The sequence below is a fragment of the Sinohyriopsis cumingii genome, chromosome 1 (genome assembly GCF_028554795.1).
Source record: "Sinohyriopsis cumingii isolate HCF-2022 chromosome 1, ASM2855479v2, whole genome shotgun sequence".
Lineage (NCBI taxonomy): Eukaryota > Metazoa > Mollusca > Bivalvia > Unionida > Unionidae > Sinohyriopsis > Sinohyriopsis cumingii.
Window position 1 is genome coordinate 28,329,192 of NC_142961.1, and position 26,912 is coordinate 28,356,103.

General features: G+C 33.9%; 1 protein-coding gene across 3 annotated transcripts in view; it reads left to right on the top strand.

The window, feature by feature from the left end:
* Nucleotides 1–26,912, top strand: part of LOC149806597 (alpha-N-acetylglucosaminidase-like) — a 131,126-nt gene that overhangs the window by 26,917 nt on the left and 77,297 nt on the right. For 2 of the 3 annotated variants that reach the window (XM_089955325.1, XM_089955336.1), the window contains exons 5-10: nt 2,947–3,094; nt 4,016–4,086; nt 4,832–4,993; nt 6,282–6,347; nt 15,943–16,006; nt 20,320–20,390. In XM_089955325.1, the coding sequence (XP_089811451.1) occupies nt 2,947–3,094; nt 4,016–4,086; nt 4,832–4,993; nt 6,282–6,347; nt 15,943–16,006; nt 20,320–20,390 (582 nt within the window). Of the gene's footprint in view, nt 1–2,946; nt 3,095–4,015; nt 4,087–4,831; nt 4,994–6,166; nt 6,233–6,281; nt 6,348–15,942; nt 16,007–20,319; nt 20,391–26,912 lie in introns of all 3 variants that reach the window. The other variant, XM_089955329.1, reaches the window with a different exon arrangement.

Below are 26,912 nucleotides of genomic sequence, written 5' to 3' on the forward strand. Positions count from 1 at the left end.
TGTACGTTAAATGCAGCATCGACACTGAAAGACACACATCTCTACAGGCATCCCAGTTGCTGTATGAATGCCCAGTACAACTGACAATGTTTGATCACATGCTCCAACTCAGTCATCTGATTGGCTCAACATGACAACATATCTAAATTTAGTTACTAGCTTATTAACATCTACTGGCTGCAATGACATCATGTCTGGGCAGAGAAACCATAGAAGACAAAGAGGGGCCCAATAAGGGGCCAGAAAAGGATGCACTTTGTATTACTCAAACTGTATTTAATCAATTAAATTACAACAAAGTTCTATATACAGCATGTCATAGGTCCCCAATTGAAACTGGAAAGTGGTAAATTTTAATATATCAGAAAGAAAATAAGTCATGAATTTCACTTCCTTTTTCAATATCAATATTTTGCTCAAAATAAGAAAACAATTTCACAGTTAGAAATATTACAACAATATTCATATATACAAAATGTATTGAGTTACTAAATAATATAAATGTTAAGTTGACATGTATTTAGATTAAGTAAATGTATAGAACTAATATTTGAATCTTTCTGTTACCAGTCAACTAAAATAGTTATGCCTATAGTAATATGTTCTTTCCATTTTATTATGTATGTTCAAACTATTGATCAGTATATGACTCTACTTTCAGCTTTCTCTTTCCTAGCCTTTTCTTTTCTGCCTTTCTAGTTTCTACCCTTCTCTTTTCTACCTTTTCTACCTTTCTGTTTTCTACCTTTCTATCTTTCTCTTTTCTACCTTCCTATTTTTTCTGTCCTTCTCTGTTATACCTTTCTCTTTTGTACTCTTCTCTTTTTCACCATTCTTTTCTATCCTTCTCCTTTCTACCTTTCTACTTTCTCTTTTCTACCTTTCTTCATCGAATGTTCCAGTACCAATAATAATTTGTATTTTGTAGTCGTGTGTCTGTTAGACCTACGTTGGCAATAATCTTCTCTTAAGTATATGACTTTTGCCTATATGTTCACACAGTGATAGATATCACATAGAATTGATATTAGGACCAGCATTTCCAGTGTAAACCTCCTGGGTCATTTATTCATTTGTGTTGAATCCAGCAAACTACAGTCAGCGTAAACCTCCTGGGTCATTTATTCATTTGTATTGATTCCACCAAACTATAATCAGTGTAAACATCCTGGGTAATTTATTCATTTGCATTGAATCCAACAAACTACAATCAGTGTAAACCTCCTGGGTCATTTATTCATTTGTATTGATTCCACCAAACTATAATCAGTGTAAACCTCCTGGGTCATTTATTCATTTGTGTTGAATCCAGCAAACTACAGTCAGTGTAAACCTCCTGGGTCATTTATTCATTTGTATTGATTCCACCAAACTATAATCAGTGTAAACATCCTGGGTCATTTATTCATTTGTATTGAATCCAACAAACTACGATCAGTGTAAGCATCCTGGGTTAATTATTCATTTGTATTGAATGCACCAAACTACTAGCAGTGTAAACACCCTGGGTTAATTATTCATTTGTGTTGATTCCACCAAACTACAATCAGTGTAAACATCCTGGGTCATTTATTCATTTGTATTGATTCCAACATGCTAAGTGTAGTTGCCTTGTACTTAGTTTAAGACCACAGAGTCGTAACAGAATAATTAGGAAGACATATTTGCTGAGTAATTACATGAAATAATTATTATGGATGCCCTACAACTGTCCAGCATGTTGAATAAGCAACTGGCAATTTTAGCATGTTGATTGGGCTTTTCTGGTAATAATGCCTGTTATGAGAGCTTTGACATAGATGTTTTACTGCATTGCAGTGTCACATTACATCATAACATTAGAAGGAAATTTGTGAAACCTGGAAAATATACTAGCGATAACAACTAAATTTTATTATCATCTTCCAAAACTTATTTGGGGACATTATCAGATTAAACTTCACCATCCATCTTTACCAGGAATGTTACATATTTCTGAGGTACTAAGCGTTCTTATTGTCAGTTAATAATTAATTTTTCTAAACAGTTGAATGGAATTAAATATTGCTGTTGGGTGAAATTCTGTTGTATAGTGTTTTGAAAGAAAAAATGATTTTTGAAAATAATTAATTTGAGAGAAAAATCTGTCAATCATTGAAGGATAATACTAATACTAAAGCAGCAGCAAATCTGAAATAAAATAATAACACATTTTCCAGAACATTTAATAATTAGGTATATCAATGTTTTCTGTCTTTGTCCCAACTTGTTATATAACCTTTGAATGTTGTTAATTTAATTTCATAAGTGTCACATTAATTTTCAGGTTAAATTTCTGGCATTAGCCATTAGAATTTGAGGAACCCTGCTGTACATATATTTAATAATTGCAGTCTCAAAAATGTCTGAGCACAAAACAATTAACTTAGACCCTAAATCATACTTGTAGTATGTCTATATTATGAGATTATCTATTTAATTTTGTTTTCAGATAGTTTTGTGATTATTGGGGCTCATTTTCACAAACTACAAGTTTATTAAAAGTTATATCCTTGAAAACCCATTGACTATGTACATAATATAAACTTTTCCAAACATGTTGAGTTTATTTAATTTTACTGCATATGGGGTTTCTTTACATTCTTACTGTGATTGATACATTTCTAATGGAGTCAATAGAGGTAGTCGGAGATACATTTCTATTGGGATCTATAGAGGTTTTTGAAGCTACATTTCTGTTGGAATCTATAGAGATTTTTGAACATACATTTCTGTTGGAATCTATAGAGGTTTTTGAAGATATATTTCTATTGGAATCTATAGAAGTAGTTGAGCATGCATTTCTGTTTGAATCAGTAGAGGTGGTTGAAGATACATTTGACTAAATTTGATTGACATATTCATAAAGATGAATAAGACTACAAATTCATAACTTAATGAGTTGGTTCTTGTTTTTGTCATTTCAAGGTTCCGTTACTACCAGAATGTATGTACTGTGAGTTACTCATTTGTCTGGTGGAGTTGGGAGCGATGGGAGCGAGAGATTGACTGGATGGCAATGAATGGTATCAACCTGCCACTGGCTTTCACAGGGCAAGAGGCAATATTCCAAAGGGTAAGACATCAGCCAGAAATTTATGACCAAACATTTATGTGCTCATTAGATTGCACGGCAGTTTTAATTCGTTATTTACCGAGTATTGAGAAAATGTCCCAATATCACATGTTACCTGAAGCCTTCTACACCATTTGCATTGAGCCCAAGGGTTGTCATTATTCACAGTAGACATACAGTATTCTCTCTGTCAGTTTTAACTATTTGCATATAAATGATTCACACACCCTTTAATGTAATACATGTTTATTTATATTGTAGAAAATGACATATATGTTATTTCCATGCAGATAGTTGAAACTGATAAAATATCAAGTGCCTATGCACAGAAAATTGTCTTATCATCATTTACCAATTAATTATAACCAGTATTTAGGGCAATACAATGTTTAAGAAGCACCTGTTTACTTGACATATTGTATTCATTATTTTTATGTATGATGGGTATAATGCTTTGTTATAATGTACGTATTGTATGCAAGTAGCCAAGATTTTCTCAACAGGTGTTTAAAGAAAGGTTTATAGAAATGTCTCAACAAGGAATTTAGAAGATAGGTTATAGAAATGTCTCAACCAGGAATTTTGAAGAAAGGTGTATATGAATGTCTCAATCCGAATTATAGTGAGGTATAAAGAAATGTCTCAACCAGGAAGTTTGGAGAGTGATGTATAGAAATATCTCAACCAGGAGGTTTTGGAGAGTGATGTCTAGAAATATCTCAGCCAGGAAGTTTGGAGAGAGGTGTATAAAAATGGCTCAGTCAGGAATTTGGGAAGCATGAGATTTCTTTATGGTTTATTTCAAAAATAATATTTAGCATTTATTAAGTAGTTGATCGATTTTATTTCTTTTCTATATTAACCCTTCATTTCTCTCTCTAAATACAGTAATACTATTGATAATAATATTTATTTTTACAGGTTTATGTCAAGCTTGGCTTCACCAAGGAGGATCTTGAAGCCCACTTTGGAGGGGCAGCTTTTCTAGCTTGGTAATTATTTTTTTATTAATGCATGTTTTGTGTTTATTAATGTTTTCTTTTTTTCTTTCTGTCCATCCAAGCATTTTCTTTTCATTGTAATTGACCTTTTCATCTTTCCTTTTATTACATTATTATGCTTTAAATTCATTCAAGAATCTTCTTACAAAAATGTATCTCTCAACATTCTTATTCTTGTTTATTAATTTGCTTGACATTGACACTGTTAATTAATTTGATATTGACATTGCTAATTAATTAGCTTGACACTTACATTGCTAATTAATTCACTTTATATTAGCATTGGTAATTAATTAACTTGATATTGACATTGCTAATTAATTAGCTTGATATTGCATTTACATGAAAGACACACATACACTTAAATTTTGGTATGCCACAATGAGGTTTTTGTGAGATTTATTTTGCACAGTTTGAGAAACACTTTCATTTTTGTAAGTAAATTGAACATGTTTCAGAAGCTTTAATTAGAAGTTAGTTTGAAATCTATGTCATCATTTGTCAGTATACAAGCTGGGGATGAAATGTTACCTTTATTTTCATTGGTAGTTTACAAGATGGGGATAAAATGTGACCTTTATTTTCACTGTCAGTTTACAAGCTGGAGATAAAATGTTACTGATAGTTTCATTGGCAGTTTACAAGCTGGAGATGAAATGTTACCAATGGTTTTGAAGACTTTATTTTGCCTTTTATCCCCAAAGCTGTAAGCACATATATTTTTCTTCAATTTCAGGGCAAGGATGGGTAACATGGAGGGGTGGGGTGGACCACTTGCCCAGACCTGGATTGATGTTCAGCTGATACTCCAGCATCAAATCTTGACCAGGATGCGGTCTCTTGGAATGATTCCAGTTGTGCCTGGATTTGCTGGACATGTACCAAAAGCTATTTCTAGGTAATACACAGCATTTTGGTTTTTGCACAGTGGCAGGTGGGATTGTGGATTTTGTTGGAGAGGGGTATGTTTCATTGATCATTTTTGAATCTTTTTTACATGTTCACACTTTAGCATTAAGTTTAGTGTGATGCCTACTATCTGTCCTTCCATCCCTGTGTCTCTTAGACCACTTTTACATCTCCTCCTAAACAGCTGAGTGGAAATGCATGAAACTTGGTGGGTATCTTGCCCATATGTTAGTGTTGTGCAATAAAGGTTTCATTCTTGGTGCCAACTTTTTTAGGCCCTTGAACAAGGTTAAAAATCTCTATGTATTCACAACTGTAGATTAGGCAGGTTTTGGATAAAATTTCACAATTCATTCACAGCTATGGCTAGGTTTTGAATCAAATTTCACAATTAATTCACAACTATGTCTAGGTTTTGAATAAAATGTCATAATTAATTCACAACTATAGATTACCTATGTTAGAATGAAATGTCACAGTTCATTCACAACTATAGTTTAGCCAGGTTTTTAATAATATGTCACAATTTCATTCACAACTATAGATTACCTATGTTAGAATAAAATGTTACAGTTCATTCACAACTATAGATTAGCCAGGTTTTGAATAATATGTCACAATTTCATTAACAACTATAGATTAGCCAGGTTTTGAATAATATGTCACAATTTCATTAACAACTATAGATTAGCCAGGTTTTGAATAATATGTCACAATTTCATTCACAACTATAGATTAGCCAGGTTTTGAATAATATGTCACAATTTCATTCAAAACTTTACATTAGCCAGGTTTTGAATAATATGTCACAATTTCATTCAAAACTTTACATTAGCCAGGTTTATCTCACAATTTGTGTTAATTGATATGTGATATACACCACAAAACTTAGTAGAAATTGAAGGTATTTCCTCTGAGAAACATATCGAGTTAAAATGCCCAAATTGTGGAACTTCTTTATTCTAAAAATCCCAGTAAGTTAAGAGGCCTGATATTCTAAGTTTTTCTTTTTCAGAATCTGTGGTGTGGGCTATAATTACTATTAGGTAATGTAATACACATAACTGATATAATTACACTTAGGTAATATAACATAATATAAGTTACTACTTTTATTATAGTTAGGTGATGTAACATGATATATGACTGCTTATCATTGCAGGTTGTATCCAGATTCTAACTACATAGTGAATGACAACTGGTGTGGATTTCCTAGGCAGTATTGCTGGTGAGTATACATCATCTGGATCACTTAAATTGTATCTTTTTTACTACAGGGTGTTTCCAAATGCTAAGTACAGCCAGCTTGATGATTGGGGAAGCTTTAGCCATCAGTACTGTTGGTGAGTGGGCTCCATTATCTTTTACCCAATAGAAAGCAGATTCCTCCACCTTCATCTGCTAGATACATGTTATCCTTGGATATTACATACCTTCCATATCATAAATTTCTAAATCATTATTGATTTCAGACCCTTACCTAAACCCTGGGCACAATTCTACCCTTGCAGAAACCAATTCAACCAACTGCTTCTATGAAAAATTGTCTTAGCTTACTGTATATTGGTAAGTTTTCCTCTGATACCAGTGTAACAGAAGATGAGACACTCAGTGGTCATTACTAGGATTAATTCTAGTGAAATTATGGCCCTGTCCATTAAATTCAGTGGTCATTGCTAGGGTTGATTCTAGAAAAATTGTGGCCTTGTCCATTAAATTTTGCTTAAGTACAGCTGGAGAATGAAGTTGATATCTTGTGTGGATTTGACAATTTTAAAACTTAAAATTATAGGCATGAAAGACAAATGCATTAAATTCAACTCTAATGCTGATTTGGTACCTTCGGGTTCTCTCAAATATGCATTATGAGTCATGATTTTACTGCCAAGTGTAAAAAATTGAAAACTTTTGGAAGTGAGTGAAAACCCAAGCTTTTCCAACCTCCCAAACCAAATACTATAAAGTTTTAGAAGATTTTGAGACTAAAACCCATGAAGATATTGTTTAATTTATCCAGTATATCACCTAAAGATAAAGACATAATGAGATGAAATGATTTGCATTTGTCAAATATGAATCATCCATTGTTGGGAACAGTTACCTATTTACAAGGTATCTGTCCTATTGTCTCATGCCATTTAGAAAACAAATTTAAGCAGTTTTTCAATTGGCACTATATAGCCACTATGGTGCTGATGTGCTTTAAAATGCTCCTGACTACATAATTACATGCATTTTAAGATTCACAATACTAAGATTTTTATATTTTCAGTAAGTGTCATTAATAATTTAGTCCTATTCTAAGTAACTTGCATAGTCAGTAAAACATCAGTTATTGTCAAACTCACTTTGCCATTAATCAGTTTTGATCGTTAACTCGCTTTTCCCTACCACTTCATCCAGGAACATGGTGGTCACAAAATATCTGTCTCTTTGGTATCAACTTTTTATTATACATTTTAAAGGTCAATATTTCTTTAGTGTGTAATTTTATTATCATACTATTCCCACACCTGCATAGTGAGGGTAAAGATACATTCCAAACAATTGAGTAATCAAGAAGGTTAAAGATCAAGGTCACAGGGCCATTGTTTGAATTTTAGGTCATGTTTCTGGTGCATTTCCTTACACTTTAGATGGATCTTGCATAGTTCATGTTTTGCAATCTGGCCGTATCATCTGTTGCCATGGATAAATTATCAGACATTGCAAGAACATTTTCCAAGGAATACAAATTACAGTGATTTGGTGGGCAGAAGGTCAAAGGTTATAGCCAGAGTATTCACTTTCTTAAAATGTTTCTTTTGAGGGGGGTTATAGATGAAAAGGTCAAAACCCAAGGTCACAAAATGAATTGTTTTGTTGTTGGCTGTTGAGGTAAATTGATAAACTTTTATGAAGTGGTTTCCACATATTTCTCCTGTTTCTAAATAGGGAATGTATCAGATTATGTGCCTTAATTGGAAAACAAGAAATGTAGGTGCTCAGAAGGTGAAGGGATAAGGTCAGATGGATTTTTTGGCAGCATATTGCTAAGACCACAGCAATATAACTACAGGTCAGATAATAAATTGAACATGTTTGATTGGTATAAAATGTACGTAGAACCAATAGAGCATGTTAGATTGGTATAAAATGCACATAAATCCAATCGAGCATGTTTGTTTGGTATAAAATGCACATAAAACCAATAGAGCATGTTTGATTGGTATAAAATGCACATAAAAACAATAGAGCATGTTTTATTGGTATAAAATGCACATAAATCCAATCGAGCATGTTTGTTTGGTATAAAATGCACATAAAACCAATAGAGCATGTTTGATTTTTATAAAATGTACATAAAACCAATAGAGCATGTTTGATTGGTATAAAATGTACATAAAACCAATAGAGCATGTTTGATTGGTATAACATGCATATAAAACCAATAGAGCATGTTTGATTGGTATAAAATGTACATAAAACCAATAAAGCATGTTTGATTGGTATAAAATGTACATAAAACCAACAGAGCTGTCAAACTATGACTCTAATGAGACTCAGCAGGATGGTGTTTGTTTTTATTTGTATTCTCCCATTATAGATTGGTTCCTTTGATCTTCTGTACTGGTGTATTGCAAACCAAGAAACGCTCTTCTGTACAGGTGTATTGCAAACAAAGAAATGCTCTTCTGTACGGGTGTATTGCAAACCAAGAAATGCTTTTCTGTACAGGTGTATTGCAAACCAAGAAATACTTTTCTGTACAGGTGTATTGCAAACCAAGAAATGCTCTTCTGTACAGGTGTATTGCAAACCAAGAAATGCTTTTCTGTACTGGTGTATTGCAAACCAAGAAATGCTCTTCTGTACATGTGTATTGCAAACCAAGAAATGTTCTTCTGTACAGATGTATTGCAACCAAGAAACTTTGTGGTTGTCAATTCTGAGATTCCAAACCAGTGAGAAATTGACAAGAAATGTATTAACCCATGCAGAAATATTTGTAATGGTAAAGGATATAAATACTTACTTGATCCTTAACCTCCTGTAACCACAGTAACCACTTTGTATTTTAAATAATTGAGCTGCTAGATTTAAATTCTAAATTGTGGTATTTGTTGCTGTAATTTTCAGTTATTAGTGGAGAAGAGCTATTGTACAACTGTAAGCATCAGCTTCAGCATCCCCACACGCAAGCATGGATATATTTATATTTATTGCCACACTGTATTGTTACCATTCTATGTGATATGCAGCTTAGTGTTCATGCTTGTTGTATTTAGAGGAGCACAATTTTATTTCCAAGTACCCCTCTGTTTTTAAATTGCACCCTTCAGTTTTTTATACAACAAATACCCCCACTATTTTTAAATTGCACTGCTCTTTTTTTTATATTACAATTGCACAGAAATAACATTAAAGAAGTCACCAGTCAAAAATGTGAAATCGGCAAATGCTAACAAAGTTCTTGATGTATTAATGTTATAGGTGCAAAACGTTTTTAATAAATCCATTATTCTGTTTTAAGGTCACTCAGTAACTGCAAGTGCTTCACAAAAGCCAGAACAAGGTTCAGATCATTACTAGCAGATCATGTTTGAATGTATCACTGTTATATTTCTGATTGCTTCACATTCAGCAAAAGAAAAATTTGGAAGGTCACCCATGTATTTTTTGTTAAAATCTACCATAAATGTATGTAGTGCTTGTGTGTGTGTGTGTGTATATATATATATATATATATATATATATATATATATATATATATATATCAGTGAAAATGCAATCATTTCATAATGAAATCAATTATTTTATTCTGTAATTTTTAATTTTTAATATTATAGTTTATGTTGATCTGTAATTATATACTGTCTTTTAATGTTGGGCTGCAAGATGCCCAAAGGCTGTGTACAACCACACTTTTTCGGCCTTTCTTTGCATCTCTCCCTCAGCAAATTGGCTTTTATCATTGTTGGCAAAAACATCTGGCATGTATTATCCTTGTTCATGGCCTTATCAACTGAGCTTCTCCACCTCTGGACACATCCTAGGTTTTACTAGAGCACAGTAAGACCCTTCTGAGGGCTGCTTCCCAGGAGGCAGACACTCTCTTGAGAGGGCTCATTCCCTCTCAGGATTTAAGGGACCAGTAACATCAGTGCCTCGCATCTGTTCCTGGCCCATCAAAACCATTCAAAAAGGGTAACCTTCCACTATGGACTCTCAGAGAAGTTCTTTAAAGTCACACGGCCTCAGTCAAAGCAGCAACCCTAATTCAGAACTTCCCCTCAGTGATTAGGCACTAAAAAACCAAGGGAGGAACCTTGTAAGCCCTTCCTCCTTTTTGAAGAACGAGGGTGGATAGCCCTTGGAACTTGCTTCCTTGCACCTAAACATTTTTTCAGAGGCTTGGTTTGGCATAAAGTTTAATAGCTGGTTCCTTTCTGTCAGAAAAGTTGGATACTGGCTTCATTTTCTGGATCTTCCTCATTTAGTAAGTCTCTCATATTTTTCCACTAGCTCGTTCTATGTGATCAGACATAGAGGTTTACTCCCTTTTTCAGAAGGGTGCAGTAGAGAGCATGTTCAATGACCAATGACCAATCTCTGGCCTTCTACTCCCAGATTTTCCTGGTACCAAAGAAAGAGGAAAAGTTTCATTAAATTGTTGATCTTTCCTCCCTAAACAGGTTTCTGCAGGATGAACCTTTCCAGATGGAGACAACCGCCTCAGTCAGGAATGCCATAAGACCTGGTGACCGTATATTTTCACATCTGTTATCTTTCCTTCCCACAGAAAATACTTCAGTTTGGTTAGAATGGGAGGTCTTCCAATTTCAAGGTCTGCCTTTTGGCTTAGCCTCAATACACAGAACATTTATGAGGGTCATGAGAGTAGTTGCAGCAGCCCATGTAAGGTTATTTGGTATCCCAATCTTCCAATAATTGGATGATTGGTCTTGAGTTGCTCAGACTAGGTTTGTCTCATTGTTAATTGATATAGACCAGGCTGATTCTTTTACCCAACCTAGAGAAATCAGAGTCTACTCCATCTCAAGCTTTTTCTTAAGTGGGGAGGAATTTCCTCATGATTCGAGGATTACTTTCTTTCCACAACAAGTTTTTGAACAAAGTTGTCAAGATCATCATTCAATTTAGGAGACATCAAAGGTCCATGATGCCAAGTGGAGAATATTTTGTGATTAGTACAGTTGGAAACATCAACCCTATCTGTCCCTCTGAGTGCAGTGGCTGATTTTCTTCTCTTTCTTTTCAAGAGAAACAATGCATGGTTTCTTCTATCAAGGGCTATAGGGTAGCCCTATTAAGCATTCAAATGTTCAAAAGTCCAGGCAGTCGTGGCAGACTCACACTTAGCATACCTGATCAGGTATTTTGAGCTGCAATGACTGTTTTCTTGTTTTCTAATGCCTAGATACAAGCTATCTTATGTCTTGTGGTCATTTACTAAAATCCCACATGAATGTTTGGGTGAGAACCTTATCCTCAGTACTATTTTCATATTCATAAGGAGGGAACTTCACATCCTATACCATGAACAAGCCTGTATTAGGTTCAGTGGAAATTACAAGTCTGTTTCTATCCTTTGCCAACCAGTTTTTTCTTCTTCACAGCTCCCAGAGTCAGAATTATGGTGCCAGTCATATCTGTGCTGAGGATGATCAAAATAGATTTGTATGTCAGGCTAGGGATTTAGCTTTTTATTTGGTGGCATCTAAAGGGATAAGTGTCTTTTCCTCCTTCTTAAAGGTTCAGCTGATATTTCAGCTTCAATCATTTTGAGGTGGATTGCATTAACTATCAAGAGAGCTCATCAGTCCATTACCAATAGGAGGCATTCTTGAAACAAAAGCCCATGAGGTTGAAGCCATTGGTCTGTCAAACTCATTTGTGAGGAAAGATGCATATTTGGTGAATTCATACAACCTTCTTTTTCCTTTGCTTTTTGGCTGACCAAAGTGAAGGCATATTTTCTTTGGGTCCTTTTGTTGTAGCTTAAAAAGTGGTCCACGTGGATACCATCTGGCTGTAGCCTTCTATTCAGTAAGAGTTAGTATTCCTGGTGATTGCTTTTTCTTTTGCCAATTGTGGGATCATCAGCCTCCTACAGGACTGATAGATTCAGCTATGCAATAGGAAGAAGTTACATATAACTTATAATAAAATATATTTTTGGGGGGGAGGGAGGGGTAAAACTAATTTTAATATTTACATGTTGCTATTGTCAGATTTTCTTATCCTGCCCTGTTCTGATATTCTGCTAGTTTAGACTTTGTCCTGATAAAGAATGGACAGTGTGCATGGGCAAAGTGTCTGTGGGTTGGACAAGGGGCATTCTAGTACTCCAAAACTTTACATTTTACCTCATGGGAGGATGAGTTCTCATCATGCAGTTGGGGTATTTTCCATCTATAACAGCCAGCTATGCAATAGCAAAGGTAAGTATTACATCATTATAATTAGTTTTACCTCCCAAAAATTACCAACATTTTGATCAAATTTGAAATTGTTACTTATATCATAAAAATTTTGGATTGGTTCTATGCATACTAATAAGATGACCTTGATTTTGGTTGTCTGAGTGTATTACAACAGTAGAGGTCATATTTTTGCTGCAATTTTTTTCAAACTTGGAATATATTCAGGGATGGTCCTGGCTTTTAAAAAGCTGTCGCCAAAAAAATCTCCAACCACAATATTTTGTCGCCAATTTTCAAAAAGTGTCGCCAGAACAAGTAGTGTACATTTTTGAAGTGTTAATTTAGTCTATTATTTAACAGGCAATGAAAATTACAAAAGATGGGTTAGTTAATACTCTAATTACAATAAGCATTAACAAAATGTTACAAAGTGTTATATGAAGATCCGTCGCGATTTTAGGGCTACCAACTTGTTGAATGCAGTTTCAAAGTCTAATTTTTCACATCTGTACATGCTGATTCTCATTAAATTCTCGAGAGATGAGATGCAGAGTTTATTTTTGATGTCAGTTTTTATGAGGTTCATCTTACTGAATCCACGTTCACAGTCTACAGTGCTGACAGGTGACACCAGTAGTCTCTCGGCAGCCCCCCCCCCTCCATGGCTAGCTTCACAAAGCTTGATTCCTAAATCCCAAGAATGATCACTGAATGCTGTATAAATTTTCTCGACAAGCAAAATAGGATCTCCATTCCCACGAATGAAACTTACATGAGTCAACACCTGGCAATATTGGACCGTATATATAAGCATAAATTCACACCCAATTTAGGGATTCTTTCACTCCTGTATTTTGAGAAATAAATAATTATTATTAATTATGCAAAACTGTTGGGTTTTTTTGCTATTTCTTGTTGCGGAGTTTAAGTCTCTGCAGCCATAACACGGATTGATGGCAAAAGGAAAAGATCTATGAGTAAAATGCTGCACTGGTGACAGATATAATTGTGATTGAGATTTTTTCCATTTGCTTTGTATTTATACGCAATAGTCGGTACTTCAAAGGTTATCAGTTTTCTATGAAGGTTCAGCAAAACTATTGTATTGGTATATGTAAAAAAAAAACAATAAAAAAAACAACAGAAGGATTAGCCATTCAATTAATTGTATCTGTTCTATTCACGTCTTCAGAAGTTGGTCAGTTGTAGGTATAGTTCGGTAGCATGATTGACTGTATCACAGCATGCAGTACTCAGGCCAGATGTCAGCATAAGCAGATTATGATGTAACAATGCACTGTAAAGATGGGGTTGTCAATATGAACAAAGGATCGTTTGTGTAACTGATTGATTCCAATGCATTGCTTAGTCAAGTTTGTGGCTTCCTTTCATTCTCCCTTTTAATTTATCCAGTCAGAATCCATGATTGTATGTACAAATTAAATAACCAAAAAGTCTGTCACCAAAAAAATCGCCAGATGGGATATTTTTGTCGCCAATAAGGAAAAAAAATCGCAATTTGCGACATTGGCGAAGCCCAGGACGATCCCTGATATTCCTAGTATCATTGAGATCTCAGATGATTTCTGTAATGTATCTGAATGGCTAAGCTTGTTACACGCTGAATGCCATATTTGTGATCCAGTTTTGATCAAACATAGATCAAGATAATGGACTGTTTCAGTATTGAGTGAGATTCATATGTATTTATGAAGTGGTCTTGAATGCCATTGCTTATTACCACTTTGGAGGCAATAATCCTAAACTGATTTTGATCAGAATTGGAATATAGGCTTCTATCATCAAAGTTTTGGGGAATTTAAAAACTAAGCATGATCATTGCATGTTAATGAGGTGATCTTGCATGTGATTGGCAGAGACTGTTACCACTTTTGAAGCCATATTTTTGTAACTCTTAAGTTTATTATCATCAAGATTTTGGATGACTTCAGTTATTGGCAAGAGACTGTACACATTAATTATGACATTACCTTTAGAAAGATTTTTTAAAATCAGAATATAGTAAAATAGTTCAAATCAACATGATATAAAGGTTGGGAGATAGTTTACCTAGGTTGTGTTCATACATTTCTATATAAACCTACATGTACTTACTGAAATGGTGTACAATTAAGCTATATGAAAAAAGTTGAGTGATATCAGCTCACTTGGGTCTTTTGTTTATTCACCCATAATGAATTTGGCCTGGAGTCTACAGCAATAGTCATGCTCATCAGTTTTCTTGATTCATCTTTAGTCTGTCCATTTTCTTACGATTGTTCAGTGCATGTTGTACATCGTTCATTTTGATGACAGAAAAGCAATCTTGCCAAAGGTAGTCAGTTTTATCATTTTTTTGGTGTAATATTCTTGTACCTATTCTATATAGATATTAGCAAGATAACTGGAGAATCTCATGATCTTGCATCTTTGCTTTGAAAGTATGTAGTATGTAAATTAACAAAGAAATAAATAAGCTTTAAGCCTTTGTCTCCATTAACAGATATATTTTTTTCGGTGTTATTCTTTTTCAACCTCATACTGGTACATTATGCTCTCATCACAAATCATTGAACAGTTTCCTTGATATAAACATGTATATATTACCTATATGATATAAATAATATAAATGTCCAGTTTTCAACACTTCAGAAGAATATGGAATTTATAAGATTAAGCTCTCCTTTATTGAATGTGAAAATCTGACATTAGAACCAATTGGTACTCCCATGCATGACTATGGAGAGAGGGTGAGGCCCTTTTATCTAGCTGATCATGATTATGAAAAAATGTGACACAGATTTATTTCAAATTCAAAATTTGTTACATTTAAGTGGTTTGTTTAGTTAGTTATAAGAACCTAAATAATATGCACTCTGGAATGTTGATGTAAATGTAGTTTTGATGTGGAGGAAACTGGAACTCTTGGGAACCTCAGATATTTGGATTGGCAACGTCATTCCCTTGTAAGTGCTGGGACTGAACATCAAACCTGGAACAGGGTAGTTGTAAAGTGAATGCACTACATCTTTGCCATCCTGACCCCCCCCCCCATTATTTTGGTTAGTATCGGTATGAAGAGTTTCATGGAAAAACTTCTGAAGCAATTATGAAAGCAAAATTTAGTAAAAGAACAACCATTGACCTTAAGTCCTGTTTAAATGCAGAAGCTGATAGACTTCCTTTGACAACTGTTTGTCTTGTAGCACTTACTTGATAGAGTTCAGCTATCTGTCTTGTAGCATTTTCCATTTAGAGTTCAACAACTTTGACAACTTTTTGTCTTGCAGAACTTAGTTTTGTAGCATTTACCAGTTAGAGTTCAACTATCTGTCTTGCAAGACTTTGACAACTATTTGTGTTGCAGACTTTGACAACTGTTTGTCTTGCAGAACTTGCTGTTGGAGTTCAACTATTTGTCTTGCATCACTTTGACAGCTATCTGGCAGCTCTCACCTATTAGAGTTCATTTACTTGTCTTGTATCACATTGACAACTATTTGTCTTGCAGCACTTACCTGCTAGAATTCAGTGATCCACTCTTCCAAACGATTGGAACAATGTTCATACAGGAGGTAAGTCTTACTGCATGAGCTTTAATTTAACAGTATTCATACAGGCTGTAAGTCTTACTGCATACATTTTATTTTAACAGTATTTATACAGGAGGTAAGTCTTACTGCATGAGTTATTGCTTGACTTATAAATATATGCTGTCTCAAAAATCAATTGTTTGCATGTGAGTTACAAACAAAGTTCCATCTACAAACTGCCATAGTTTACATTTCCAGAAACAAGAGAGTGTGCATGGCTAAGCCTAAATTATGATAAACAGTGTTTGCAACAGAAATCCATTGGGCACTTTGAGGTGTCTCTGATATGACTTTCACAGAAATTCACACATCAGGTGGAACATTATGAATTTTTGCAAAGGAAATTCATAATACATGTAGCCGCATTTGTTGAACTTACTGTATTGTGCATTAAACCTTGGAACTGTGTATTTTGCAGTAAACTTTGAATCTGAAATATCCATGAACTTACTGTATTTTGCATTAAACCTTGGAACTGTGTATTTTGCAGTCCACTCTGAATCTGAAATATCCATGAACTTACTGTATCTTGTATTAAACCTTGGAACTATGTATTTTGCAGTAAACTTTGAATCCAAAATATCCATGAACTTACAGCTCACTTATACTCAACTGATAAAGGCTTATACCAACTATAAATGGCTTATACCAACTATAAATGGCTTATACCAACTATAAATGGCTTATATCTGACTGATGAATCAGATGCAGGTGTAGTATATATTAAATTTCTTATTTATGTTGTACTTAAACTTGCATATTTCACTTACTTCTTACATGCAAACTATAATTGACCTTTAGGTCTTCTATAAGTCAAGCATATATCACTTATTAGTTATAATAAGTTATTTTTGCAAGGGAAAGGACACACCCATTCCTGCTGACTGCATCGATTAACTCCACTTAGAATGCCAAGTAAGTATATGTACTTATAAATGACAGTCTAATCTCCATGGGCTGAGATTAATTCTGAGGAAAATGCTGGTTGTATATATAACTTGTCCTTCATATGCACAGAAGGTGATCCATTATTTATGACCTAGGAAAGAAGATAAGTGATGCTAACAATATTAGACAATGTGGCAACTATGTTCTCCAAGCTTTCCTTTCCTGTTTATAGTCTTAATATGAGTGTGAATTTGTATTCACAAGCTGACACATGTCAGCTATCCAGTTGAGCAATATTTTGCCCAGTTGGGCCTCTTGTTATCAAACTTGATAAATATGTTCATTTCATCAAGATATATAATTGCATTTATGATGAGTGAGTTCTATGAGTGATTCTGCATATGAGTTGCTTGAGAGACTTATTCTGATCCAATTTTCATTCGACTTGAAGACCACATTTCATTCTGATCCAATTTTCATTCGACCTGAAGACCACATTTTATTCTGATTTTGCTTCAACTTGATAAATAAGCATACTATGCCAGAGCTGAATATACTTGGATATCTTGCACCTGATTGGCTGAGTTTGTTACCTTTCAAAACCCATAAACTATATTTTGTATCCAATATCTATAAACCTTGGTAAAATGGATTTATATTGAGATATTGACTGACAGTGAGGAATAGACTATTTATTATGCCTTTATCTTTAGAAATAATTTGTATCAGTAAAATAGTTAAAATCAACATGATGTGAAGTTTGGAAAATAGTTTACATAGATTGTGTTCTAAGACAGCTTAGTGGAATGGTTAGCTGTCAAGTTGTTAAAGCCACGTGAGCAATATCAGGCTTACTTGGGTTTCTTGTTGATGGATTGCCATGAAGCTTGGTAAATATTACGGTCATCACCTGAATATATGCATATCAACAAAAACTTTGTGCCATAATGCCATTGTGCCATCAAATATGGATGGCATTGCTAAAAATAGAAAAACATTCAAACAACATCTTACAGATCATTCAAGCAAATGTGACAAAGATCATTCTGGTGTTAAAGCTTTTTCAATTTGTACAGCTGATGATGATTTGCTGTCAAACATGGCAATTCTTACTAAAAATAGAAAACCTTAAAACAACTTCTTTAAAAGAACTGAACAATGTTTGACCAAATTTGACAAAATGCATTCTTGATTGAAGGCCTTGAAAGTTTTGTACATATGATGCCAATTTGCCATCAGATGTGATCACATTACTAAAATAAAATCCCCAAATTTAAAATAACTTTTTCTTCTCAAAATCTGCTCAACAGAATTTGATCAAATTTGACAGAAGGCATCCTGGCAAGAAGGGTTTTCAGTTTTGCATCAATGTTGCTGATTTCTAAAGCAATACTCAGTGGGGCAGTTGTTGCTGAAAACAGAAAAACCTAACATACAATATTTCTTCTAAAACTTGAAACAAAATATTTCACAGAATATATCCTAAGATAAGCCCTTTCAAGTCTGCACAATGATGCTGATATGGCTTTTAGTATGGCTGCCATTCTAAATGAAAAACTATCCTTGTATTTGGCTTTAATGTCAGACAGGTAAGCAGTCTCAGACTGACTTGGGCCTTATATTTTGGCACACAAATTGGTCTTTATCTAGAAGCAGCTAAATCAGCCTTGTCAGCACTGCAAAATTATGTTTCCATTTCAAATCACCACAATGATTATCAATTCTCTCTCACTCCCCAATATTTAATCTTTGCCTATTCAAAAAGTCCTCAACCAGTCCTCTTGTTATCAGAAAAAAACTTGAATTGGATATCCTGTCCCTGTATACAAATGATCCAGAAGGTGGAGACAAGGTAGCAGCTGCCATTGTAACACCCATGGAACTATCTTGAACTGGTCACTGGATGAAGCTTTCATTTTTTCTACCATAGTCAGATAATTGAACTATATGAAAACATATGTAAAAGAACAAATTTCATCTTTTGGAATTCCCTTTCTACACTGAAAGCCTCTGAAAACCTGAAATTTGGTAACCTGTTGTTATCTCAAATCTCAAAGAAACAGGATTTTCTCACATAGTATGGATAAAGTATTCTGTACTGCTGAGTACCTAGTTACTAGGGGAATGAAAGATCAGATAAAGCAGCCAAAGCTGTCCTGCAGTCACCTGTTTATAACTGGAGATTCCATGTAGTCACTAAAATATAAATTGTCACGTTCCATATATATATACTTGGCAAAATATATAAAATAAAAAAAATCCTCAAACAAGCATTTCATAATCAGACTAGTCATTGTAGAGTGTCATTCCTCACATGAACAAATTGCAGAGATGAGATGGTATTGTATCACTTGACCCATGCATACCTCCTGAAGGGTGAATCTTAATCAGAATGCATATTTTGCCAGTGCCCACCAGCAGCAGAACACATTCCTGATGAATGTATGGACTTCCACCTCGTGAGACAGCTGTTTTCTGATGTGAACTTTAGAAACCTTATGAACTTGTTTTTACATTTTAAAAATTTGACCCTATATGTTTTAGGAATTTTATATTTGTTACATTTATCATTTATTTTACACACAATCTACAGATATTTAACATCTTTGTGACATCTTTACCTTTTATCTTTCATCATCTGGGACTACATTTTGTGTTTATTTTGAAGGGTTTATCTTCTAAAATTTAATTTGTAGTTTTTAATCCCTGCATTATTATAATTGGCACTGAATAGCTAGGATTGTGCTGACATACCATTAGATGTTGTTCATGCTTAGATCCATGGTTCTGTACTCACTGGTACCATACATGATTTATTCTTTACTTGAAATAAAATAATGTGTCATGTAAAATTTGAACTTATTTTGCTGTTTTTTTTATAACTATAATATTCAGAATTTACATGACATTTGTAGAATTCCTAGTATATCCCATTGGAAATAAAAGGTCAAACTTTATAGACTGACAGGTGATAAAGCCTGTTGGGAAACAGTGAGTCAAACCTTATAGACTGACAGGTGATATAGACTGACAGGTGATAAAGCCTGTTGGGAAACAGTGGGTCAAACTTTATAGACTGACAGGTGATAAAGCCTGTTGGGAAACAGTGGGTCAAACTTTATAGACTGACAGGTGATAAAGCCTGTTGGGAAACAGTGGGTCAAACTTTATAGACTGACAGGTGATAAAGCCTGTTGGGAAACAGTGGGTCAAACTTTATAGACTGACAGGTGATAAAGCCTGTTGGGAAACAGTGGGTCAAACTTTATAGACTGACAGGTGATAAAGCCTGTTGGGAAACAATGGGTCAAACTTTATAGACTGACAGGTAATCAATGCTTATCAGCTGTTATACATTTTGAAATGCTTTCATTGTACTTATAATATGACATTGTCTGGCATTCCAGATGGAGGCAGAATTTGGTTTGGACCATGTATATAATGCAGATTCATTCAACGAACTGACACCCAAAAGCAGGTAGCATGCCATCTTCTTCATTCTCTTAATGATAGTGTGGTGTTTTTTCATCACTAACTACACAACCTTTTATTTTGAATTTTTAATTGAGGTTAATGTACATGTTATATCTCACAGTGTGAGAATATCCCACAGAATTTCACACCATGTTGCAGTGTCTCTGAATTTCCTTCTTCACAAAATAATACATTTCTTGTTATGTATACCTATATTATTTGTATTATCATTCATAATTTTAGTTCATAAGAGTTATTTAGATAATATTTTAAATGCTAAATTTCTTATCAATCATATGTCCACATTGTAAGATGAGTCATGTATCAAGTGTGCAGATTCATTCATAAAGTTCCAAGGTTGAGATGGACTTTTGTTGAAGTAAACATCACATGATCCAGCAGGGATATTAGGTTTTGAAAAGGCCAAGCTGACCTAATTTGTGATTGGTTAACATCTGATCTTATTTACAAGTTGAAATCATTGTAGAAGGAATATGCATCTTTCATTTCTTACTGAAACTATGACTTGTTATGTAAGTGAATTATTACCGGTACATCAAATTAGGCATTGTTAGTAGTACTACCATTCTTGAAGGCTTTTTAGTTTTACTGAGAAGATTGATTCATCTATTTAATTTAATCATTCATTTGAAATATTAAGATTAATTGGAATAATAGCTGTCACAGAAAAAGTGTGAATTCACTTAAAGACATTTGAATATTTAATAGCTGTTATGGAATTTCTGTGAATTCATTTAAAGACACTTTGTGATTATATCTTAGTTATTCTTTGGTACTGTTGATACATCAGTACACTACAAGACATCATTCAGAATACCTTTAGAACTCATTCTGAGTAATTGAAACTTTTGGAATTGATAGAACATTTAGGACTTTAGGATTTCATCCATCATACTTAAGTTATTTTTCATTCTTTCACTTTGTATTTTAGGGACATAAATTATATTTTCAGTTATACAAAACTTGTTGGTTTTCACTCTTTCTTGTTACTTATTTTAAGATCATAGAGTTGTAACAAACTAAGATTTTGATATGCACACCACAATGAATGAAATTACATTCATTTGTTTGTTACCTTTTCCACTTTTACACAATGATTTTAGTTTTGTGCCATCTACCTTGTCCCAGTTTTTTTTGTTGATGGATTACACTTAGGGTAAATTAAGAACCCAGATGATTTGCTGTTGAAAGGTTTATGGTCACTGTCACAGGCACCAAAATAAGACAAATTTTATCATTAGTTTTTCATTACAGACTTAGACCAAACTGTGGATAGCATGCACTTGGAGTAAAGAAGATGTTTTTAGAGTCAAAGGTTAAGATCGCTGATACAGAAGTTAAAATGGTTTCTTTATAAAAACATTAGTTCCATATCACAGACTCAAACCCGGCTGTGTGAATGACTTGCCTTGTTTTAAGGCAGAAGCTTTTTGAGTTTTGGGTCATATATCAAAGGTCAAGGTCACTGAAAGAAGAAAATTGTTTCTGCAGAATGATTCTAGTTCTACATCAGACTGAGACTGAACTGTAATGATGGCTTGTGCATAAAGTATGTAAAAAGTCTATTGATTTTTGGTTGAAAATGTCAAGGGTCAGACCTACTATGGCTGAAAAATGAAAAAAGTTTCGCACAAAACATCAGTACTTCAGTTTTGCATCTTTACTAAAGTTTGTGGATAGTTAAGAAAGTAGCATATTGATTTTGGAATATAAAGACATGTGTTAGAGTCAGTATGACTTAAAGAAGACAAAAATCTTTTAAATAACAACTTTAGTTCTTCACCTTGTGTCCAATGTTTGTGGAGGGTTTGCACATAAGGTAACAATGAGGTCTCTTGATTTTGGGTTTAAAGGTCAAAGATCAAGGCCATGTCCTTAAAAATGTTTACATAGACACTGTCATGCCCTACAAAAGCCTACATAGAGACTGCCATGCCCTACTAGTTCCTACATAGAGACTGCCATGCCCTACTAGTGCCTGCATAGAGACTGCCTACTAGTGCATACATAGAGACTGTCATGCCCTACTAGTTCCTACAGAGAGACTGCTGTGCCCTACTAGTGCCTACAGAGACTGCTATGCCCAAATAGTAACTACATAGAGACTGTCATGCCCTATACTAGTGTCTACATAGAAGACTATTAACACTGGTTAGTCATGTACTGTGAACAGTACTCCTTTCCTAGTGATATTTGAACCAAAAAACTTTACCTCACAAGTTTCTTCTTTATGATTTGCATGTTTGAATAAGCCATTAGAAGGAATCGGATAAAGATAATGCACATGCCATTGTATAGATTCACTGTAGTGTATTATTTTAAATAATCTGCTTTAAGTATGTTGTGAAATCAGAGTTGAGTGTTGGAAAAAGCCAAAGATCTCCAACAAATTTGACTGATTCAATCTCTACTCTTTAGCAAAGTAGTACTGCATATCTAGTTATAAACATAGTTTGGTTTTTACATACAAGTATGGGAAAATCATAATATATTCCATCCAATATAGTTTCCTTTATTACATATTACAGCTAAGAATTCTTACATGTCATATTGTGACACATTTCCATAGTGTCACTAGCAGTGTCCTTTATTATATATTAAGCTAAGAATTCTTACATGTCATATTGTGACACATTTCCATAGTGTCACTAGCAGTGTCCTTTATTACATATTACAGCTAAGAATGCTTACATGTCATATTGTGACACATTTCCATAGGGTCACTAGCAATGTCCATTATTACATATTACAGCTAAGCATGCACACATGTGTTATGTACATATAATTTGTATTGTTTGTTAGTTTTTTATCATTCAGAGTTATGTATAATTGTAATTTGTTATTGACCTTGTCCAGAATCAAGTTCATTGTGTACCTGACTAGTGTCATTCATTTTGAAAACAAGATAATACATTGCTTATATTTCTCTGTGAATGGTTGAATATTAGGATCATTAACTTAATCTGAATAAAGCACATTGATATTTTCACATGGATGGACCTGTTGTACTTGATGTTTACCATATTCTTTATTATAATCTTATTAACATATTTTATCTTGTTGACAAGTTAGAATTTTCTAGAACTGAACTTTTGACCCTCATCCTGGTTCTACTTTTGTGTCTTAGTTTTTTATAATAATCTTGTTTACGTGATAACATTTGAAGCAGCAGGATTTGTATTGTTGTGTTCTGTGTTTCATTTGGGTCAAATTTATTATTCAAATTATTATTTTCTGGAAATACAATATAAACATTAATTTGGAATTATAGTCAGTCCACTCAACATACGCTGTAGTCAGATCCACACACTCTACCCAGTTCTAACTCATGGCAAGAGTCATCACATATTCATTTTCACAATGAAAATTTTTCGTGTGTAAAAAGGTATTCGTTTTGCTTCTTATTCACAAATAGAACTACAATATTGTATAGTAACTTAATTGTGCATGCATATGTGGAAACAATAATGTTGTTGTTTTCTAAACCACTTGTGGTACTGATTCAACTAGCAAAGCCAAAGCTATGGAATTTAATAAATACTCATTATCAAACCTTTACCTCTCAGAAAACATTCATCCTTGATAAAAGACACTTTGCTGAGAAAACATGAGTTGCAGCAATTGACCTATTGCCACTTAACAATCATGCTGATCAATTAACCAATCAGCGAGTGTAAATTAGACACACCTCCAGGCATTGCTTACATCCACTATTTTCCTCCAACAACCTGCTTGTGGAAATAATGGATTGATTATGATAAGTATTTACAATTTTTGCAATGTTTTGTTGATTTTTCAGTTGATAAGGGTGAAAAGAAGTTAGTGGGAACCTTGTAATTCTGACTGTTGATATCCAGTTTGTCTAAATGGAGGAATTAGATTTATTCCTTTCCTGAAACATAGAAAAATTTCAGTGGATAAAGACTTTTTTTTGTGGTCACGTGTACGATCAGCTGAATATGAAAACAATTGATGGCAATTACATGTTTGTTTGCATAAAAGTATGTAGATAAGCATGCCCTGACAATGACTTGAAGGGGAAAAAAAATTGAAATTGAAAAATATATGTAAAAATAAATGTTTCTAGAATATGGGTGGACACCCCCCAACTTTCGGGCTTTGATGTATATTATTTTTCTTGTATAGGAAGCACTGAACCCCAGACTGTATTATTTTAAAGTTTGAAAATTTATACTTTAATGTTGGCTTGTCCCTAAGACAATGATTTATCATCTGAATCTTTCAGACACTTGAGTGACTCTTTACTTTCTCATTGGGTTGAAGGAGGGGTGGGGATATAAAATGTATTAATAAAGAAATACAAAGACAATGGTTTCAGGTAATTATTGTCTGATATATTAAGCATGCATTTACATGTTTACATCAGCAGACATCACTGATCAAAATTCTATCTGATGAACATAGTAGAACTTAATATAATAGAACTTTAAAATTATTATATACAGCATTATACTTCTAAACAGTAATTTTTTATGATTTTGTTATTAATTTTGAGTTCATTTGCTTCCAAGGCAGCATGAACATAAGCCAGATAAAATTAATAAGGATAAAATTATTAACTAAATACATTAGCATCCTTTGGAGCGAATTTCCTTGTATATAAATAAGTTATTGAGCAGCTTTAAAATCTCTTTTTATTATTTACTGAAATTAAACGCTATATGAACTTGAACTAGAAATATAAATGTTGAATGCTGCAGTCTAATTTATGCAACTTTGAAATTATACATTTTTAAGAATAATACAAATCATTTTCAATAAACATATCACTTAAGCTGAAACATATTTCTTTGCCAAATACTGCATGTTTGTCGGAGGTTATTAGGGCTTCATGTCACATGATTTGGTAGGCGGAGTGATCTATCATCTCACATAAGGTCAGTTGTTTTATTTAGAAGTGTATGTATATGAAACATGTTTCCAATTCAGCACCTGAAGAACCAGGCACTTTTATTTAATGTTCCTAAGTCAAATCACTAAAACAACTGAAATTGCATCTAGAGACAGGGTTCTCACACTATCGGGAAATCATGAAAAAGTTGGTAGAAATGATCATTTTTTTCCCGACCGTGAAAAGTCCTTGAATTTGGCAATTATTGATGAAAGTCAGGAAAACCCCAGGATATTTCTGCCACCATTTGATGCCCGAAACAGTCACGTAATTGATCATGAGTTAAATTTATCAAGTTCTAACCAGAATATTTGGAGGGTGCACTATGGATCATTTGGTTGCTTGCAATAAACATATATGCTGAGTCAGTCCAAATGCCCAGTGGATTAAATTCATCTAGTAGGCTTTTATTTTCCAAGTCAGCTAGATATCCGTATCATTCCTTACATGGAAGGTATGAGAACCAGTCTAGCATCACAAGAGGCCAACATGGTGGTGGTAAAGCGTAGCTGCTTACTGGATGGCCTAGCAAACTTTAAATGTTGTTAGATCGAGTGATTCATGCATGAAATCTATATGAAAATTAGTTATTTTCTCAGAAATTGTGAGTAATAAAATCATTATGTCTTTAATCTGCTGAAAGACAAGATAGTCACATGAGTACACAAATCTAACAACGCACATTTTCAAATGTTGTAGAGAAATTTTTTTTAAAAATATTAACTGAAAGTCGTATACTTGTTATAATAAAAATACACAAATGAAAGAACACACAATTCTCCATATTTATATATTCCGAGTTCTGGCGTTTTGTTGTATCACATGGCTACCACGTTGACATGTGCTCTCTGCTTAATAAATCAGACTGGCCAGATTGCTACTTTTTACAAAATGTATCTGACTTTCATTTAATATAATTGAATTTCTTTTCAACATTATAAAGGAATTTGTTGTTGATATCATGTGACTATTGGACTTCCAATGTCGTCATTTGAGATATGTGAAGTCACGTGACTAGTAATGCAGATGGCAAGTACTGGGTCAGGTTTCATCTACGCCGTAGTTTCGTCTTGTCTGTCAGTGGAATAATGACACTGTCATCATTTGAGATATGTGAAGTCAAATGACTAGTAATGCAGATGGCGAGTACTGGGTCAGGTTTCATCTACGCCGTAGTTTCATCTTGTCTGTCAGTGGAATAATGACACTGTCATCATTTGAGATATGTGAAGTCACGTGACTAGTAATGCAGATGGCGAGTACTGGGTCAGGTTTCATCTACACCGTAGTTTAGTCTTGTCTGTCAGTGGAATAATGATATAACGATTATAATACTTTCCATTTCTGAGAAAATAAATCATTTTCCTATCGATTTCATGCAGGTATGAGTCAATATAACATAAGTTTAAATTTTCTAGGCCTGCTCGTAAGCGACTGCCATATGTCGCTACCGCACAGTGGCGGCAAATTCCAAATTTTCTATATGCAGTTACAGTGACCCCACACCCTAACATAAATGTCCAAATATGAAAAATGGGGTGGGAATATTCAGGGGAAACTTGGATTAGAAAACGGACTGCTATTCATTTTAAG